We start from the raw sequence: 21,111 nt of genomic DNA, 5'->3' as shown, positions 1-21,111 counted from the left end.
TATTCCAAATTATATTTGAAAAAATTACAAACAGGATTTTCATTATGGTATTGATTCTTTATGAAAAATATTTCCTGTTAAAAAAAACGAGTATCTGATCTTCACCAAAAAAAATCTGCAAAAAAATTCTATATTTTTTCGGTGTATTGATTAACATTCTTGATATTGAAATTTTTTAAAGCTGAATTTCAAACTGAAATCATAACTTTAGTTCAAGTTTGCTTCGAGTAAATTTGATCCGAAAATTCGTTATCACTTACTGTTTTTTTTTGAAATATTTAATTTATTTTCTTCTAAGGTTAAATTCTTGGAATTTGCAAAAGAGTTTGGGCTTGTATGTTTTGAGCATAGAATTTTTTTTTAATAAATTGAAGGCAAGCTTGAAAAGAACTTATTTGATGCTTCGACCTACCAGACTTTTAAACAAGTTCTTAAATTTGTACTTTCGATGGAAGCAAATTCCATATTTTGTTTCCAAAAGTTTCATAAAAAAAATTAGCTCACCCTTTAGGCTAAGGACCATTTTTCTAAAGTTCCGTTTTAAAACAAAAACTTTTAATGAAAACTTAAAAATGAATAATCATAGTAACAAATAATTTTTTTTTTTCGTACGTTGTTGGGAAAAACATCATAGGTTAAAATCAGTCACCAAAACCCCCCCCATGAGTCGGTTCTTCCTACGGCCCTGATCTGACCTGGTTTCAGCATCAAAGGTTTTACCTAGAATAAACGGGAGCATCAACAGAATCAGAATTCAAAGTTGAAATTCATAATCAGAAAGAATACAGTTTCGGTTCCGAAACAGAAATATAAATCAGTAAATCAGAATGTCAACTAAAAAGTAGTCCTGTGGGAAATAAAAACTGTTCCGTAGTACGTTGTATGCGAACGAACTCGACTGTAAATACATTTATTATTAAATGATGATAATGTAAACAATCTCTTATTAACTTACAAATAAGTTTCGCCGTTTACCCTAAGCTCTAGCTCTGGCAACCCTAAACCGTCGGATATCACCGGCTATTTGAAGGCTTTTTCTTTCCTACCGCTCTAATTGAGCTCAACCCGGTACACCTAACCGGAACAACCGAACGGTCACTCAAACTCTTCCGACTCACTAAACCGCGAGCACAAAAATCACGCGCAACTGGCCAAATAGCTTCCACCTACTATAAAAAATACATTAAAAGATGATCAAATAACTAATGATCAAATACATACTGTTTTCGCTAAAAACAATTCACTACAAACTAACTAACTGCCAGGTCAAGAAAAAACGTGTCGCAGTTTCGATCAATTTTCTAACAATGACAATTCTTTTTCGGCGCCAACGCGTTGACGTTTGTCCGATCCCGTACCAAGGTTGCCAGTTCTACTAACACCCCAACCCGTAACGTCGTAGTCAAACGACTTTACTCTCCTCCTGCACGTCCAACAGAGCAACCTTTACCGCTGGTCTTTGAAGAGTAGATCCGTCGCAAGTCTCCACGTCGACCTTGTGAACTTGTCCGTCTCGTCCTGGATAAGTCCTCACCACCTTACCTCGGAGCCATCCGTTGCGCACGGACTCGTCTACGATGACCACTAGATCGCCGACCTTCAGCGGCCGCGTTTCCGCGAACCATTTCGTCCTGCAGGCTATAGTAGGTAGGTAAGCTTGCACCCAGCGCTTCCAAAACTGGTTTGTTAAGTGTTGAATAACCTTCCAGTTTGGTCGAAGAGGTGTAACATCGTCGATTGGTACCCTTGGTGGTTTGCTGTCCTCGCCGGAACTTAGCCAAAGGAAATGATTTGGAGTCAGCACTTCTTCGTTGGGATCCTCCAGCGGCACGAACGTCAGCGGATGGGAGTTGACTATCAATTCTGCTTCCGAGAGCAATGTTCGCAGTCCTTCATCGTCTAGCCTTTGATGGTGCGAGAGAGTCTTGAACGCCTCCTTCACGGACCGGACTTTCCTCTCCCAAACCCCGCCCATATGGGGGGCAGAAGGGGGGTTGAAGTGCCATTGTGTATGGCTGTTGGTAAAGTAGCTCGCTAACTCCTTATTGATTGCATTAGTTTCTTCTTCCAACTCTCGGGCTGCCCCGCGGAAGTTCGTCCCATTGTCGCTGAATATCTCTTGAGGAGGACCATGCTTAGCGACAAACCGCCGAATTGCCATCCTGCAGGATTCTGCCGATAAAGAATGCACCACTTCTAGGTGCAACGCCCTCACCGAGAGGCAGGTGAAAAGCGCGACCCACCTTTTTTCGTCGCTACGTCCTCGTTTGACCAGCAGTGGTCCGAAGTAGTCCAGCCCTGTGAAGGTGAACGGTCGTACATAGGGTTTAACCCTGGGCTATGTTGTCACGGGCTATGTTGTCACGGGAAGGAACCCACTGCCAGTCTTCCACCGAAGTATTCGTCAAAATTTCTGCTATTCTAAAACCGACAAATTGGCGATATTTTCGTGGATCCGCACGGAGCCAGGCCATAACAGTCGAAGAATCGGTCCACAGGAACTTTTCGGTAATTTGCAGTGAGTGACTTTCTTCTACAGACTTCAGCAACCGAGAACCAATCACTGCAGCGCCCAGCTCGTTTCGAGGTATGGATTGTGGTCTTAAAGGTGTAACTTTGGCCTTAGCTGCCACCAGAGCGCAGCGGGGAGTATCTCCGTCAACGATTCTAAAATAGGCCGCAGCACAGTAGGCCAGCTCACTGGCGTCCACGAACACATGCAGCTGAAGTGAATTGTAGCTGCCGGTAGTGTAGTTGGGGAAATAACAACGTGGCACTCTTACATTTTCCAACTTCGGTGTCAGTTTGATCCAGCGCTGCCACATATCAAAGTCGTCGTCGCAGATAGGATCATCCCACAGAATTCCCGAACGCCAGATGGACTGGATGAGAATTTTCCCGTGTATGGTGTAGCAGGCCACAATTCCGAGCGGGTCAAAAAGGCTCATGACCACCTGCAACACTTGCCGCTTTGTTGGTCGCGTTTCCCCAGACAGCAACGGGAGTAGATCTGTTCGGAAATCCGCCGAAAATACAAACACATCTTCACTCGGTACCCACATCATACCGAGGACTCTTTCGGTTTTTGTCGTCTTCTCGATGGCAAAGCTCTTCATCTCATCTCCAGTAGTCACCCCAACCCGTTTCAGGAGGTGTTCGGAATTCGACTGCCAACTAGGTATCTCAAAACCAGCCGATCGGTTGACCAAACTCACTTCCGAAGCCAGTTTCGTTGCCTCTTCAATGGTATCACAGCTCGCAAGAAAATCGTCAACATATGTGTTGTCAACGATTGCTTCAGCAGCTTCCGGATAACGATCTTTATGTTCCTGGGCGTTTTTATTCTTAGCAAACTGTGCTGAACACGGGGAGCATGTTGCCCCGAACGTTGCGACGTCCATTATGTACACGTCGAGCGCAGCTTCTGGATTTTCCCGATACAAAAATCGTTGTGCGTTCCTATCTTCCGGACGAATAATCAACTGGTGGAACATTTGCCTTATGTCCCCAGCGATGGCATACTGTTTCTGTCGGAATCGGCAGAGGACAGATAGAAGCGGCTTCACCAAATCCGGCCCTTTCAAAAGCTGGGAGTTCAGAGAGGTTCCTCCATACGTTGCCGCAGCATCCCAGACTACACGCACCTTCGTTGGCTTGCGTGGATGTCGCACTGCGCTGATTGGCAGGTACCAAATCTTTCTGTCGTCACTGTTGCGGAGCTCGTCTGACGTCGCTTTGTGAACGTACCCCTTCTGCAGATAATCGTCGATTTGCTTGTCAATATTAGTTTTCAGTTCGGGATCTTTCAGCAAGCGCCTTTCAAAACAACCGTGTCGACGTACTGCCATGCTAAAGTTGTTCGGAAAAACCGGCTCATCGCTTTTCCAAAGCAATCCAGTTTGGAACTTTCCGGATGGTGTACGAACTGTCGTCTCTTCGAGCAATCTTCTGGCCCGTCGATCTTCATCGGATTCGGGCGGATTCAATCCGGATATCGCCAGGTTTTCGAATTCAAAATACTGCTGGACCATTTCATGGAGCTCGCGGCTATTGGAGCACTCGCAGACGTGAACAAAAGCACTACCTATCGTCTCAGGTGCTCGTCTTCCACCGAATATTGCCCATCCGAGGCGAAATTTAGCAGCAACAGGTTCTCCTCCGGATCTTTCCCTCTTCTTCAAAGCTAAGTTGAGCTGGGCATTATCGACACCGATAAGAATTCGTGGCACGGCCGTCCGGTAGCTGCTGATGGGAAGTCCACTCAGATGGGGGAATTGGTTCGAGAGACTCTCATAATCCAGGCTCTGCTTCGGTAATTCCAAGCTCTCAACGGTTCTTACGTTCGCCAGCTGATGGATGCGATTGTTCGAAGCACCCGAGATACCTATCTCGACCTTACGAGAGTTACTTTCACTTCTCGTGACGTTACTAGTCCACTGCAAGCAAAGCGGAATTCTTTCGCCCACCAAGCCCAGTTCGTCGATAAGTTCGTCTTCGACCAGCGTCAGGTCGGATCCGTCATCCAGAAAAGCAAATGTGGACACCGACTTCCCGTTCGCGTGAAGAGTCACGGGAAGTATTTTGAAGAAAGTGGTGCCTTGCTGGTGTTGATGATGGGCAGTTACCGATACCGAAGATTCCGATCCTTGACTCTTGAGAGTCGAACAACTTCCTGGATGTAGCAGTTTATGGTGGGGCTCAGGGCATCCATTGATCCCGCAAGGCTGCTTGTTTCGGCAAGGCCACCTTCCATGCGGCGCCAGACAACGCTTACACATATCCGTTTCACTGATGAACCTCAGCTTCTCTTCGAGCGGCAACGTTTCGAACTGCTTACAAGTTCGGACTCTGTGCGTTGTACTTTTGCACATCAGGCACGGCTTTAGCACCGGAGTAACTTTCGAAGCCGGTGGTCCAGGCGCTGAGGACACGGAGGCGGAATGTGCGTTCAAATAAACTGGCTTCTCCTTTCTCACAACACCTTTTGTGGCTTTTTCATTCAGACCAACATCCGACGTCAATTTCACCTTGCATGCCGCTGTTCGATAAGCCGACACAAACGCACAGAAATCGCCAAGCGATGGTTCCGGAAGAGCTGCTAACTTCATACCCCATTGTAGCTGCAAGTCGGGTGGAAGCTTAGCAACAAGCTCTGCCAGCAATAGTGGATTGTCCAAATGGGTGTTCAGTTTCGCTGACTGCATGTACGTCACCATGTTGCGTACCTCTCTGCCGAACGTCACAAGCGTCTCCAATTTCGTCACAGACGGCTGAGCGGTTTTCCGGATCTTGGATAGCAGACAGTATACAATTTGGTCTGGCCTTCCACACTCGGCTCGTAGGATGTCGATAATTTCCGGGATTGCATCCGGCAGCGTTAGAATATTCTGAACCTTTTCGCGAGCGCTACCAACAAGACTTTTCTGTAGCCTAGCAAGGTTCTCGTCGGGTTGTATGCCACACATGGCCGTTGTCGATTCAAATGCACTCAAGAACATGGGCCACTCGAGTGGGTCCCCGGAAAACTTGGGGAGGTCTCTAGAGACAACTTGACGCGCCGCCAGTTGCTGTGGCGTAATCATGCGACCTGTAGCATGAGGAAATCCTTTACCCAAATCTGCTGACACTGTTGGTGGAACTGTAGGCGGGTGCTGCTCGGATGCTTGCCAAGCACACGGCTGTACATTCAAACCAAAGTTCGGATGCCTGACTGGGTTGTTGATAAAGACTCCTCCCTGAGGGTGCGCAAACTGATAATCAGCACCAGATGACGGTATGTCAGGAATATTTGGAAAATACATCGTCCCGTAGGGGTTATTCATCACTGGAAATCCAGGGAACTGCGACGAGCTCGGCGGTGGCAATGTTAGCGGATTCACTGGTACAGGTGGAACTGGATTCTGAGCCACTGGCGGAAAACGTGGATTCGAATCAAGATAATTGCTCCTTGGGCCCGGTGCTATAGCTGGGGGAGGATTTCTTACTGGAATCTCTGCTTGTTTTGGCGCAGTGCTTGGTTGAATCTGTTGACCTGATTGAATTATTGCTTGCATTCTTTGCCGCTCCTCTCGCTGTTGGATGGCGGGATGTGGGTTCGCACTTGGAGCCACTGTCTCGGGTTTCTGCTGGACTGGGGTAGAAGTATGCACGAATCCGCATTGTTGTTCCACCCAACCGGCGATACTTCGATGACTTTTTCCTCCTACGCTACGATCACATCCTTCATTGAGCTCTTCCAAAGCTATTTCTGCTTCTAGCTGCTGCTTTCTAGCAAGAAACTCGCGATCCCGTTCCGCTTTTTGATCCTCCAAATCCTTTTGCTCTTTCAGGTGCCTTAAACGAAGATGAGCAATAGCATTGACTGAGACGACTGATCCGGCATTCGAATTAGACGAGGATTGAAGTCTTCCGAAATTTGGATCGTCCTGTCTCCCTCTTATTGGACCGGTGGTATTATCATGACGTTCAGCGGCGCGAGCTGAAGCAAACGTTGTGTGTGCTTCGGGCGAGTTTATGTTGCCGGTTTGAGTCGAATTAACTGCGTTGTGACTAGCTACGCATCTGCAGCAGAGCCAGCTTCGATCGGCTATGGTAGCCGTAACACCGGCGCATCCATAATGTTGCCATTGCGAACACTCGTCACAAGCGACCATGCTCTGCGCTGAATCCGGGCGGCGACATGTCACGCAGTTGAACAGCTCTCCGGTAGGGCCTTCCATCATCGGTTCCAGGTTTAGGTTGCTCGTTGCAGCTTTATTTTCGAGATTTGTGGGAAATAAAAACTGTTCCGTAGTACGTTGTATGCGAACGAACTCGACTGTAAATACATTTATTATTAAATGATGATAATGTAAACAATCTCTTATTAACTTACAAATAAGTTTCGCCGTTTACCCTAAGCTCTAGCTCTGGCAACCCTAAACCGTCGGATATCACCGGCTATTTGAAGGCTTTTTCTTTCCTACCGCTCTAATTGAGCTCAACCCGGTACACCTAACCGGAACAACCGAACGGTCACTCAAACTCTTCCGACTCACTAAACCGCGAGCACAAAAATCACGCGCAACTGGCCAAATAGCTTCCACCTACTATAAAAAATACATTAAAAGATGATCAAATAACTAATGATCAAATACATACTGTTTTCGCTAAAAACAATTCACTACAAACTAACTAACTGCCAGGTCAAGAAAAAACGTGTCGCAGTTTCGATCAATTTTCTAACAATGACAATTCTTTTTCTTCTTCTTCTTCTTCTTCTTCGTTTTAATGTTTTGGCCAGAGAATGCTACTCTATAACACCACTGTACTTGACTTGACTATATTCGTGTTGCCAATTATTTTAAATTTTTAGTTTTGTTTTATCCAAGAAAGATAGTACCTCTTTCATACGGTTTTCATCGAAATCTCGAAATAGTTCGAGAAGATTAGAAAATCTATCCCAATCATAGTAGTTTCGGAGATGGTTAAACTTTATACAATTCAGTATAATATGTTCGGTTGTGAATGGCTGTTCGCAGAGATCACAATAAGTTGTTTCACGTACTTTCATTATTCCGAGCCAGTAGGGAGAGTAATCATGCCCACTGAGAATTCTATTCATGGTTCGAATTTGAATGTTTTTTAATTTGCTGTTCCAGTACCAAGGTCTTTGATTAAAGGATGACTGGAATCTGTAAAACTTTGATCCTTTTTGATTTATGTTTACATAATCTTTGTACCATCTATTGATTGAGTTGATCCATTCATTTTTCGCTTTCAGTGTCTTGTCACTGAATCGTGATTTATTAACTAAAATACACGGGCTTGTTAATCCGTCTTTGGCCGCTATGTCTGCTTTCTCGTTTCCTTGTATTTGTATGTGAGCAGGTATCCATTGTATAGTGCACTTTTTTGATTCTGCTTGTTTAACAATTTTGAAAGTCAGTTCGTCAAACTCCTTCGTATCCAATTGTTGCTTTATTATTGTACAAGATGCTTGGGAATCTGTGAGAATTACTGTTCTGTTTGTTGTTTCCGAATTGATGTTTTCAAGTGCTGTTTTTATGGCTATCAATTCAGCTGTGGTTATGGAAACTTCGTTGTCCAGTTGCATACTAGTTATTCTGTTGTTTTCGTCTTCGAAGATTCCTATTCCGCATTTATTACCGTGTTTTGATGCATCTGTATAAATTTGTATGTATGTAGGGTATTGTGTGTTTAACATGTGTATTACTTCTTTTCTCATTATTTCTGCCGATTGTTGTTTTTTCCTTATTTGTGTTTGTGGGATTTGATCCAAGACTAAAACGTTGCTTATTTCATTGCTCGTTGCTTGTTTTAAGTATAGTTGTTGAAAGTCGTTTTTATATTCTAGGTAAATTTGTTCCAAAAAAGTGTTTTGTTTTTTGGAATTTGTACTGTGTTGTTCTAGACTTTGCAATTGTTGAGCGATCAGATCGTTTCGGAATATGTGTTGTAAAATTCGTTTTTTCGCTAAATAAATCCTCTTCAGGTATAGGGGACCTTCTCCTGCTATTGCTGCCAGCGTATTAATAGGTGTTGATTTAGAACAACCTGTAGCTATTCTAAGACATTGTCTATTTGTCACTTCCAATTTTTCGATATTTGTCTTGCTTGCTCCTCCGTAGAATACTGAACCATAATTTAGATATCCTCCATACAGAGCTTTATAGAATAGCATCATAACTTTAGGGTTTGCTCCACTTTTAATGCTTCCGATTACTTTGAGCATTTTCTGTCTGTCATGTATTTTATTAATCATTGTTTTTATGTGTATGCCATATCTTAGTGTTTGGTCTAGTGTTATGCCAAGGTACTTATAATTTCTAACTGTCTCTAATGTTTCTCCGTTTATTTTAAGATTTAGAACTTTTGCACTGTTTTTAAATATCATTGGTCAAGCTTCTACAGCCATCGAAAATACCCCACCATAGAGTCCACCAGGAACCCTTCTGGAATTGACCAGGATAACAATAGTTTCTGTGCCTCTATAAGTGACAATTTAGACGTTAGAACAGTTTGCATGCAACACAATGGTGTAAAAAAAGGAAGACAAAAACTCATAGCAATCTAAATATCACTGTAATGACTCCTGCGGTGAGAATTTCTATAACTAATACCGCACCAAACGCTTTATGGACGAACAGACCTGCATCACGAGAGAAACACTATAAATGCGATTCAGAGGCGGCATCCTTTTAAATCCTTTGCTTGTTAGATCTAGAAAACGCCCCTCATTATTAATATTCACTAGACACGAATGTAACACAGATGATTAGGTGTTGTTAATAAACGATAAAGAAATAATATGCCATTGACGTTTTTTTTTTTTATCTAGCTTTTAAGTTGAGTCAATATTCATTAGTACTATCTCGTTACCACAATTAAGACAAGATAAAATTTCAAACAACTATCAAAACAGCCACGCTCCTTACCTACTGTTTATATAGAAGAGAATTTTAAATTTCGACACTCAATCCATAAAGATGATAGCGGTGTTCAGTTTGCTTCTCAGAACGTTGAGAAAATCATTTTGTTAATCAAGCTTATGCGTCGCATCAAACACCCTTGATTAGAGCTAAAACCCAACTGTTTCAAAGCCCGAAACACTTCTTAATGCAATTGAATAGGAATAACAATTCCTGTTGATTTAATCCCCAAACAGCTAATGAAGTACAGTACTATTTCGTACATCAAACAATGATACATGAAAAAAGTTATAATTGTACTACTAGTAATATGTTTAAGCTCATGTAAAAATATTTTTCTTTCATCATTTTAATTTTAGTTTTTTTTTTTTTTGTCCTTGTTATTTTAGTAGGTATCGAAATTTATCAAGTAACCTGATTATTTGAAACTGAAATCACCGGTTCCTAACACTTTTCAACCCATGGGTAGCGACGCTCTGCACCTCATCTGTTCATCAATATATCCGAAATACATTAATCAAATGAAACATCATAGCCCTTTAATGTATTTTTTTTTTTGAATGGAAATTAATGACGCAGAATCATAATGTCATTACAACTCGAATAAGTTTTTTTTTTTCACCTACTCTGAACAGATATATAACTATTATAGGCGATGGAAGTACTGCTGAATTTGGGTGATGGTTTTCCATAAGTGCAAGTGCTAAATTTTCCCCGACTTTTGACAAATGTTAGAAAAACCCTTCTTAAGGAAAGAAAGAATAACTTTTCGTTTCCATCGTCCATAAACGACTTATTGTTTGAGATTGATTGAGATTTAAGGTCATTGTTCGATTTCTAAATGTGTAGAAATAAGAGTGTGTGTTTTTTTTTTTTTTTTTTTTTTTTAAATCAATTTGGTCTTGATATCTTGAATATTTGTTTAGAAATTGTAGATAAGAATATCCACACGTTTCAAATGTTTTTGAATTTAGTTGATGTTATTAAAAGAACAACACTTTTAAAGTTAAAAAAAAACTTCGTAATTCAGGGTTCGTACAAATTGTTTCAAGAAATATGAAGAAATGTCAGCCATCTTTTTGTTAAAATTACTCAAATCAATGGGGACTTGTCCTCTAGCAAGCCATCTTTTTCTTACTTTACTCAAATTAAAAAGGACTTGTCCTCTAGCAAGCCATCTTTTCGTTAAAATAACTCAAAACAATGGAGACTTGTCCTCTAGCAAGCCATCTTTTTGTTAAAATTGCTCAAATCAATAGGGACTTGTCCTCTGACAAGCCATCTTTTTGTTTTAATTACTCAAATCAATGGGGACTTGTCCTCTTGCAAGCCACCTTTTTCTTACTTTACTCAAATCAATGGGGACTTGTCCTCTAGCAAGCCATCTTTTTGTTAAAATTACTCAAACAAATGGGGACTTGTCCTCTTGCAAGCCATCTTTTTCTTACTTTACTCAAATCAATGGGGACTTGTCCTCTAGCAAGCCATCTTTTTTGTTAAAATTACTCAAATCAATGGGAACTTGTCCTCTTGCAAGCCATCTTTTTCTTACTTTACTCAAATCAATGGGGACTTGTCCTCTAGCAAGCCATCTTTTTGTTAAAATTACTCAAATCAATGGGGACTTGTCCTCTAGCAAGCCATCTTTTTGTTAAAGTAACTCAAATCAATGGGGACTTGTCCTCTAGCAAGCCATCTTTTTGTTAAAATTACTCAAATCAATGCGAACTTGTCCTCTTGAAAGCCATCTTTTTCTTACTTTACTCAAATCAATGGGGACTTGTCCTCTAGCAAGCCATCTTTTTGTTATAATTACTCAAACAAATGGGGACTTGTCCTCTTGCAAGCCATCTTTTTCTTACTTTACTCAAATCAATAGGGACTTGTCCTCTAGCAAGCCATCTTTTTGTTGAAATTACTCAAATCAATGCGGACTTGTCCTCTAGCAAGCCATCTTTTTGTTAAAGTTACTCAAATCAATGGGGACTTGTCCTCTAGCAAGCCATCTTTTTGTTAAAATTACTCAAATCAATGCGGACTTGTCCTCTTGCAAGCCATCTTTTTCTTACTTTACTCAAATCAATGGGGACTTGTCCTCTAGCAAGCCATCTTTTTGTTAAAATTACTCAAATCAATGGGGACTTGTCCTCTAGCAAGCCATTTTTTTGTTAAAATTACTCAAATCAATGCGGACTTGTCCTCTTGAAAGCCATCTTTTTCTTTCTTTACTCAAATCAATGGGGACTTGTCCTCTAGCAAGCCATCTTTTTGTTAAAATTACTCAAACAAATGAGGACTTGTCCTCTTGCAAGCCATCTTTTTCTTACTTTACTCAAATCAATAGGGACTTGCCCTCTAGCAAGCCATCTTTTTGTTAAAATTACTCAAATCAATGGGGACTTGTCCTCTAGCAAGCCATCTTTTTGTTAAAATTACTCAAATCAATGGGGACTTGTCCTCTAGCAAGCCATCTTTTTGTTAAAATTACTCAAATCAATGGGGACTTGTCCTCTAGCAAGCCATCTTTTTGTTAAAATTAATCAAATCAATGGGGACTTGTCCTCTAGCAAGCCATCTTTTTGCTTTAATTACTCAAATCAATGGGGACTTGTCCTCTAGCAAGCCATCTTTTTGTTAAAATTACTCAAATCAATGGGGACTTGTCCTCTTGCAAGCCATCTTTTTCTTACTTTACTCAAATCAATGGGGACTTGTCCTCTAGCAAGCCATCTTTTTGTTAAAATTACTCAAATCAATGGGGACTTGTCCTCTAGCAAGCCATCTTTTTGTTAAAATTACTCAAATCAATGGGGACTTGTCCTCTAGCAAGCCATCTTTTTCTTACTTTACTCAAATCAATAGGGACTTGTCCTCTAGCAAGCCATCTTTTTGTTAAAATTACTCAAACAAATGGGGACTTGTCCTCTAGCAAGCCTTTTTTTTTTGTTAAAATTACTCAAATCAATGGGGACTTGTCCTCTTGCAAGCCATCTTTTGCTTACTTTACTCAAATCAACAGGGACTTGTCCTCTAGCAAGCCATCTTTTTGTTAAAATTACTCAAATCAATGGGGACTTGTCCTCTAGCAAGCCATCTTTTTGTTTAAATTACTCAAATCAATGGGGACTTGTCCTCTAGCAAGCCATCTTTTTGTTTAAATTACTCAAATCGATGGGGACTTGTCCTCTAGCAAGCCATCTTTTTGTTCAAATTACTGAAATCAATAGGGACTTGTCCTCTAGCAAGCCATCTTTTTTGTTAAAATTACTCAAACAAATGGGGACTTGTCCTCTAGCAAGCCATCTTTTTGTTTTAATTTCTCAAATCAATGGGGACTTGTCCTCTAGCAAGCCATCTTTTTGTTAAAATGACTCAAACAAATGGGGACTTGTCCTCTAGCAAGCCATCTTTTTGTTAAAATTACTCAAATCAATGGGGACTTGTCCTCTTGCAAGCCATCTTTTTGTTAAAATTACTCAAACAAATGGGGACTTGTCCTCTAGCAAGCCATCTTTTTGTTAAAATTACTCAAATCAATGGGGACTTGTCCTCTTGCAAGCCATCTTTTTCTTACTTTACTCAAATCAACAGGGACTTGTCCTCTAGCAAGCCATCTTTTTTTTAAAATTACTCAAATCAATGGGGACTTGTCCTCTAGCAAGCCATCTTTTTGTTTAAATTACTCAAATCAATGGGGACTTGTCCTCTAGCAAGCCATCTTTTTGTTAAAATTACTCAAATCAATGGGGACTTGTCCTCTAGCAAGCCATCTTTTTCTTACTTTACTCAAATCAATGGGGACTTGTCCTCTTGCAAGCCATCTTTTTGTTAAAATTACTCAAATCAATGGGGACTTGTCCTCTAGCAAGCCATCTTTTTGTTAAAATTACTCAAATCAATGAGGACTTGTCCTCTAGCAAGCCATCTTTTTGTTTTAATTACTCAAATCAATGGAGACTTGTCCTCTAGCAAGCCATCTTTTTGTTAAAATTACTCAAATCAATGGGGACTTGTCCTCTAGCAAGCCATCTTTTTGCTTTAATTACTCAAATCAATAGGGACTTGTCCTCTAGCAAGCCATCTTTTTGTTAAATTTACTCAAAAAAATGGGGACTTGTCCTCTAGCAAGCCATCTTTTTGTTAAAATTACTCAAATCAATAGGGACTTGTCCTCTTGCAAGCCATCTTTTTCTTACTTTACTCAAATCAACAGGGACTTGTCCTCTAGCAAGTCATCTTTTTGTTAAAATTACTCAGATCAATGGGGACTTGTCCTCTAGTAAGCCATCTTTTTGGTTAAATTACTCAAATCAATGGGGACTTGTCCTCTAGCAAGCCATCTTTTTGTTAAATTTACTCAAATCAATGGGGACTTGTCCTCTAGCAAGCCATCTTTTTGTTAAAATTACTCAAATCAATGGGGACTTGTCCTCTAGCAAGCCATCTTTTTGTTAAAATTACTCAAATCAATGGGGAATTTTTCTCTAGCAAGCCATCTTTTTGTTAAAGTTACTCAAATCAATGGGGACTTGTCCTCTTGCAAGCCATCTTTTTGTTAAAATTACTCAAATCTATGGGAATTTGTCCTCTACCAAGCCATCATTTAGTTAAAACTGCTCATAATTTATTGGAGCTACAGTATTTCCATCGAATGGTGCAGATTTTTTGGTTGCTTATCCTCTTGTCTTCAGCTAACAATTTAATCCGGTTTTTTGTTTTTTTATAAATTGATTAGGACTTGTCCTATTGCAAGCCTTGTTGTCGACCAAACCAAAAAGTCCAGAGTAAGTTTTTCGTCAAGCAAGTGATTTTTTTTTTTTTTTTTTTTAAAGCAATGGGACTAGTAATTTCCTCATTGTTATTGATTAAGATTCTGGTAAAATTCCATGTCTATTTATTTCAGAAAAATAATCAATGCGCATTTTTTTTTTTTACAAAAATTTTATGTTATCTGGTTGCCTTGGGAGTTCAAAAAGTTATAAAAGTTACCCAACGAATCAACTTCTGTTCAGTTTTCAATTCCGTACAACACAATGTATATTTTTTTTCTTTAATGGACATGACATTAAAGTCAAGTGCATGGACAGATTGATGAGTGCATGGGTAAGTGATCTGTTCCTATAAGGCAGAAGATACCACACATATGTACACTATGGAGCCAATAGTGCATTCATCGGTGTAATGAAAACGTTCAACCGCTTTTCCGAGCTCTTCGACTTCGACGATTCGCGGAATGTTTTCCGAAGAAATGTTTAAAGAATATCAATAAATCGTTAATTAGATGTAAATTTTATGTAACTTTAACTTTAAGTTGTAATTTGGACTTGTACTTGGTCCGTTGCTTGAATAAACAAATATACAAATATGTCATGTGAAAAAAAAACCAGTTTAATATGCCTCAATTTATTAACGTTCAATTTTTTATTTTTTTTTTAATGAATTTCCATAAATTGCTATTTATATCTTTAAACATTATAGAAATAAAAGGTTTATGCCCTTATCTTAAATCATCGAATTTAGAATGTAAATTTCCCTCTTCAATCCGTCTCCACTCTTTCCGTTTAATTTAAAATTGACTTTTTCATTATAATTATTATTATTATTAAGCACTGAAATACTTCGTTGTAAGCCCATCGTTAATAGTACTATTTTATTCTAATATAAAAAATAGAATTAATCCGATAATGCAGTTTTCTAAAAGAAGATTTCTTATTGATTCTAGATTATTATTATCATTGATTCTACGTCAGCCCATCATCAAACATAACTTGGATCAAGATTTTAGAAAAATTCTCTTACCACTAAAGGTATAATTTTAATTCATAAAAAAATATTTGGCATCCCTGTAGATCGGAAAGACGATGAATTAAATTTGACTACTTCTTTACAGACGACGCCATATTGCCGATTTTGAAATTTAGAATAGAAATTATCAGAGGATACTTACGACATGGGAGCTTAACCCGCGCCATTGTGGTGAACCAACTTACGAAACGCATCATTTCACCATATTACGATTTTTCACTTTCAAATAATCCCGAACCGAAAACTACAAATCGCACAAGAAACTAACACTCCATCCGTTCTAAAACTCGAATCTAGAATGAATCTCAATTCTTCAAGCTCCATCATTGATGCACTCAAAGACACTCATCATTCATTCATCCGTCTTTTGCACTCACACATCGCTCATTTTTTTCCACACTCTTAGCTCACATAACACATAATTATCATTAATCCATTCCTTTCTACACTCAGCAACTATTTGCACCACTTAACATTTTCTGTTTACGCATATGTTTTTTCAAATTAAATTGGGTAATCATGGACTAATTATTTCCATCCAATTCTTGTAGTTCATTTCAATCTATAGTCGTTGGATAAATTCTATTGTTATCAATTTTATAAACATATATATTTTCCTCGGGCCATACCTACCACACAGGTATCCATTGTATAGTGCACTTTTTTGATTCTGCTTGTTTAACAATTTTGAAAGTCAGTTCGTCAAACTCCTTCGTATCCAATTGTTGCTTTATTATTGTACAAGATGCTTGGGAATCTGTGAGAATTACTGTTCTGTTTGTTGTTTCCGAATTGATGTTTTCAAGTGCTGTTTTTATGGCTATCAATTCAGCTGTGGTTATGGAAACTTCGTTGTCCAGTTGCATACTAGTTATTCTGTTGTTTTCGTCTTCGAAGATTCCTATTCCGCATTTATTACCGTGTTTTGATGCATCTGTATAAATTTGTATGTATGTAGGGTATTGTGTGTTTAACATGTGTATTACTTCTTTTCTCATTATTTCTGCCGATTGTTGTTTTTTCCTTATTTGTGTTTGTGGGATTTGATCCAAGACTAAAACGTTGCTTATTTCATTGCTCGTTGCTTGTTTTAAGTATAGTTGTTGAAAGTCGTTTTTATATTCTAGGTAAATTTGTTCCAAAAAAGTGTTTTGTTTTTTGGAATTTGTACTGTGTTGTTCTAGACTTTGCAATTGTTGAGCGATCAGATCGTTTCGGAATATGTGTTGTAAAATTCGTTTTTTCGCTAAATAAATCCTCTTCAGGTATAGGGGACCTTCTCCTGCTATTGCTGCCAGCGTATTAATAGGTGTTGATTTAGAACAACCTGTAGCTATTCTAAGACATTGTCTATTTGTCACTTCCAATTTTTCGATATTTGTCTTGCTTGCTCCTCCGTAGAATACTGAACCATAATTTAGATATCCTCCATACAGAGCTTTATAGAATAGCATCATAACTTTAGGGTTTGCTCCACTTTTAATGCTTCCGATTACTTTGAGCATTTTCTGTCTGTCATGTATTTTATTAATCATTGTTTTTATGTGTATGCCATATCTTAGTGTTTGGTCTAGTGTTATGCCAAGGTACTTATAATTTCTAACTGTCTCTAATGTTTCTCCGTTTATTTTAAGATTTAGAACTTTTGCACTGTTTTTAAATATCATAGCTTTAGTTTTTGCGCAGTTTATAACGAGTCCTAGACTTGAGGCTTTTCTAACAAATATTTCTATTTTGTCTTGCATTTTTATTAATGCTTGGCTTTCGTTTTTTGATCTAACCAATTTGAGGAAATCATCTGCAAACTGGAGAGTAGTTTCGTTAGGGTCGAGATTTGTTTCATGAAGGCTTGAGGTATAAATGTTGAAAAGGGTTGGGGATAGGACATCTCCCTGAGGAAGTCCACTAGAAACCACATGTTCCACTAGTCCTTCTTCTGTCTGGATGATAGTTTTTCTATTCACTAGAAAATTATATATCCATGTTACGCTATCAGGACTAAAGTTGTTTGTCATCATTATGTTTCTCAGTTGGCTGACATTGATGGAATTGAAAGCATTTTTGAAGTCAAAAAATACTCCAATTACTGTCATTCCCTGTCTTTTGCTCTCCATTATAAAATTAGTGGCATATGTTACGCAGTTTTCTGTAGACATATTTTTCCTGAAACCAAATGATGTAACAGGGAGAATGTTTTTTGAGTACAGAGTTTTATTTATATCTTCTAGTACCGCTGTGTTTAGTGTTTTGGTTAAGGTAGAGAGTAACGCAATTGGTCTAAAAGAAGTTACCTCGTTTGGTGGTTTGTCTGGCTTCAGAATAGGTATTATCTTAATTTCCTTTAGGTGATCTTGTAAACTTCCCTTTCTCCACATCTCATTTAGACATTCCACAATTTTTGTCGAAGTTTTCCAATCTAATACTCTTAGCATGTCGTATGTTAGATTGTCTGTTCCTGGAGAGGATCTTTTTGGTTTTTTGTTTATTATAGATTTCCATTTAGCTAAGTCTATGATGTTATTTCGGGGTTCTTCTTGTGGTAGTATTATGTTTTCTCTTCTACTTTCTCCAAAATTCATTATCAAAAACTCGTGAGCTAACTGTTTTTGTTCTTTTATGCAATTGTTTTTTATATTTATTGCTGGAGATCCTTTTAAACCTCTTACCAGCTTCCAATTTTGCTTCATGTTCAAAGGGTCTATAGAAGCTGATAGTTCCTTTAATTTTTCTCGTATATGATGAAGTTTTGTTTTTTGGAATTTAGCTGTTGTTTTTTTCCATTCAATTAAATTTGTACTATTACAACAAGCATGGTATTTTTTAAGTGCTCTCTGTTTTTCTTCATATAGAGTGGATAATTCATCACTCCAATAATATTTTGCAATATGGTTACTTGATTTTTTGTTGTTTTTGATAATCGTTCTAGCTTTAGTCGAAAGTTCCTGGAGATTTTCAAATTCCCAATGTTGAATTTGGGCGATTTGTTCTCCAATTGCTTTTCTGTCATAGTACGTATTAGCTCTTCTACTCCACTGTAGTTCAACCGATATTTCAATAAAAAGATGTCCACTTCCTCCAAAGGATTTAGGTTTAGTAGACCATTTAGTGAAATTATGTAGATTTGCTGTACATAACGAGAGATCAATTGCACTAAAATTTTGGTTAAGAATTCCGGGTATGAAGGTTTTATCCCCTGTGTTCAGTAATACAAGATTTGAGTCGACTATGGCTTCATGTACTACTCTACCCTTTCCTTGAGTTGTTTCACAGCCCCATATCTCATGATGACTATTAAAATCTCCACCTATGATGACTTTATTATAGTTATTTAGTTCTTGTAGTAAAATCGACATGGCAGTTTTGAGTTCTTGGACATTAATACGGGGATTGACATAGACAACTACTAACACAAGGTCTAATTTAGTCAATCTTATTCCTAATGTTTCAAACTTTTCTGTTGTCGTCAAATTAATTCTAGTAAAATGTAATTGATCACATATATAAAATCCAACTCCTCCATAAGCATCATCCCGTGGAGCTAGTATGCAATGGTATCCTGAGATGTTGTAGCGTTTTGTTGTAAGATGGTTTGGATCTACCCAAATCTCTGTTAATAGTACGGCTTCAAATTTATTTGTATTTATTTCATGTATAAGTTCATTTTTGTTTTTTGTTAAACTTTGTATGTTTGTTTGTAGTATTTTAAAATTCTTATCCATGTTTGTTTTTGTTATTTGCCATCGCTATGGCTATCAGCAATGTTTTTCAACTCCCCAACAATGCTGGCTGTGATTTCTTCTCCTGTTATACCATGATTTTGAAGGATTTTGGCAATATTTTGTATTATTCCTGCAATCATTACATCGTAGTCTTGTTTCGTTGGAGTTTGTGTTTTTATTTCTTGTCTAAACCTGTCTGCATCCGAAGTGCGATGATTGTTTATAAGCCTTTCGCTATCTTGTTCTCCTTCTTCTTCCTCAAGCCTCCTTTTTTTCAAAAAATCTCTTCTGGACATCCCTAATAAACTAGCTACTCCTGCTTCTTCTTCTATTTCTTTTGATTTTGTTTTTCTATTATTTGTAAATATTTTATTGGGTTTTTGTAAACTGGATTTTGACATTATGGTTGGTGCTTTTATTCTTCCATTTGATCGGCCCTGATTTCCATTTGTTAATACCTGAGCAAAGGTTTCCGGTAGAGCTGGGTAATCTTCTGTGTTTCCTAATATGTCGAATTGGTTGATCATTGGAATATTGAAGTATTCTTTAGCCTCTTGGTATGTAATATTTTTCCTTGCCATCACTGCTTGTGTATCAGATTCTATCTTCCTCCGGGGACAGTTCCTATCTGTGGTGATATGGCCCTCTTGTTTGCAGTGTAAGCAGTAAGACTTTTTTGAGCATGGTTCGTGATCTTTGGTTGTTTCGTCAGTGCAGTTTTTACATCTTAGTACGGAACTCTTACAGTTTTTAGACAGATGATTGTACCTAAGACATTTAAAACATATTACAGGACGTGGTATAAACGGTTCGACTCGATTTATTACAGAAAACATTCTTACAAACCTTGGCAGCACATTACTTCTGAAGACAATACCTACTCTGTTGGTGGGGATCCTTTCATCGTTGTATTTCCTTGTCATTCTAAACACTGATTCCACTTTGACATCACATATCACATTCTCAATTATTTCATTGATATCCAATTCCGTTGGAATATCAGACAGAACTCCCGTAACAGTTACAAATTTTTTGGGTATGTATGCTTTGTAACCTTTTAAGTTTAGGCTCTGACAGTCAGCTAGTCTATTGGCATCCTTTATGTTCCCAACATAAACAGTAGCTTTATTACGTCCGGTCTTTTTAATATCGTCTATACACTTGTCAAAGCCTATTTGGTTCAATACTATTCCTATTTGAAGCCTATTTATATATTTCCTCCTTTCTAGATCTGTATTTTCTATGATGACTCTGTATGGTCTGCTATCAGTATCACAGTAGCTAAATTTCTGGTATACTTTTCTCATTTTTTCTATTTCGGGTTTATTTTGACTTACTTGAGCAGTTTGTTTCGGTTTTTCATTTTCATTTGTAAACGTATCTACCATCTCTTGGTCGTCCGGTGTATGCATCGGTTTGAGGTTATCATCTTCCTTAGTAGCCGCTGCCCCCACGGGGGCAGCTTTGTTTATGCTCATTCCACTCAATACACAAAATATATTTTACGGCACGGCAATAAATTAATTACGAACAAGTTATAGTACGGATCAAAATAGGTTAATTCTAGTAATAAATAGCACAATCACAGCTTAATTTTACTAAAATTGGCAACACACGTCTAGTCAGTTCAAAATTGCTGAGTCAAGTCCCAATTCTTTTTCGGCGCCAACGCGTTGACGTTTGTCCGATCCCGTACCAAGGTTGCCAGTTCTACTAACAAGTCCCAAAAAGTAAAGAATATTGCAGGAAACAGAAAATATATCAATAAAAGTTGATAAAACATACCGGAACATGTATTAAATTCATTTTAGGACCGATACACTGACGCATTTGTGAATTAGTTTGGAAAAAGCATTTGCGTTTGCACTTGCCCCCATAAAATATATACAGTACCGTTCATAATTGTATAGAAATTGGAAGCACGCGAACTGTCACTTCGACTTTGAACATCCATAACTTTTTACTCTGATGTTATTTTATGATCAAATTTTCTGCGTAAGATAGATCAACTATCACACTATTATGTCACAAAGCTTGAGCTTTCTATAGTTTGTGTGTATTACATATACAGGTCGTAGGAAGAACCGAATCAGGGGGGAGGGGGTTTGGTGACATATTTTTACCTATGATTTTTTGCCCAACAACACACGCATTAA

At 38.5% G+C, this 21,111-nt stretch overlaps 1 protein-coding gene across 1 annotated transcript; it reads right to left on the bottom strand.

Annotated features, from left to right (window-relative positions):
* Positions 1-845: 845 nt before the first annotated feature.
* LOC129748796 (uncharacterized) lies at positions 846-7,221 on the bottom strand. The gene is made up of 5 exons (XM_055743548.1): positions 7,141-7,221; positions 6,875-7,088; positions 1,222-6,817; positions 956-1,169; positions 846-898 (listed from the first exon to the last, which is right to left on the bottom strand). The coding sequence occupies exon 3, from the start codon at positions 6,720-6,722 to the stop codon at positions 2,328-2,330; it is 4,395 nt and encodes a 1,464-aa protein (XP_055599523.1). The 5' UTR covers positions 6,723-6,817; positions 6,875-7,088; positions 7,141-7,221; the 3' UTR covers positions 846-898; positions 956-1,169; positions 1,222-2,327.
* Positions 7,222-21,111: the final 13,890 nt, after the last annotated feature.

This window comes from Uranotaenia lowii, chromosome 2 (genome assembly GCF_029784155.1).
Source record: "Uranotaenia lowii strain MFRU-FL chromosome 2, ASM2978415v1, whole genome shotgun sequence".
Classification (NCBI taxonomy): Eukaryota; Metazoa; Arthropoda; class Insecta; order Diptera; family Culicidae; genus Uranotaenia; species Uranotaenia lowii.
Note: the sequence above shows the minus strand (reverse complement) of the source record. Positions and strands in the feature narration are given on the sequence as shown.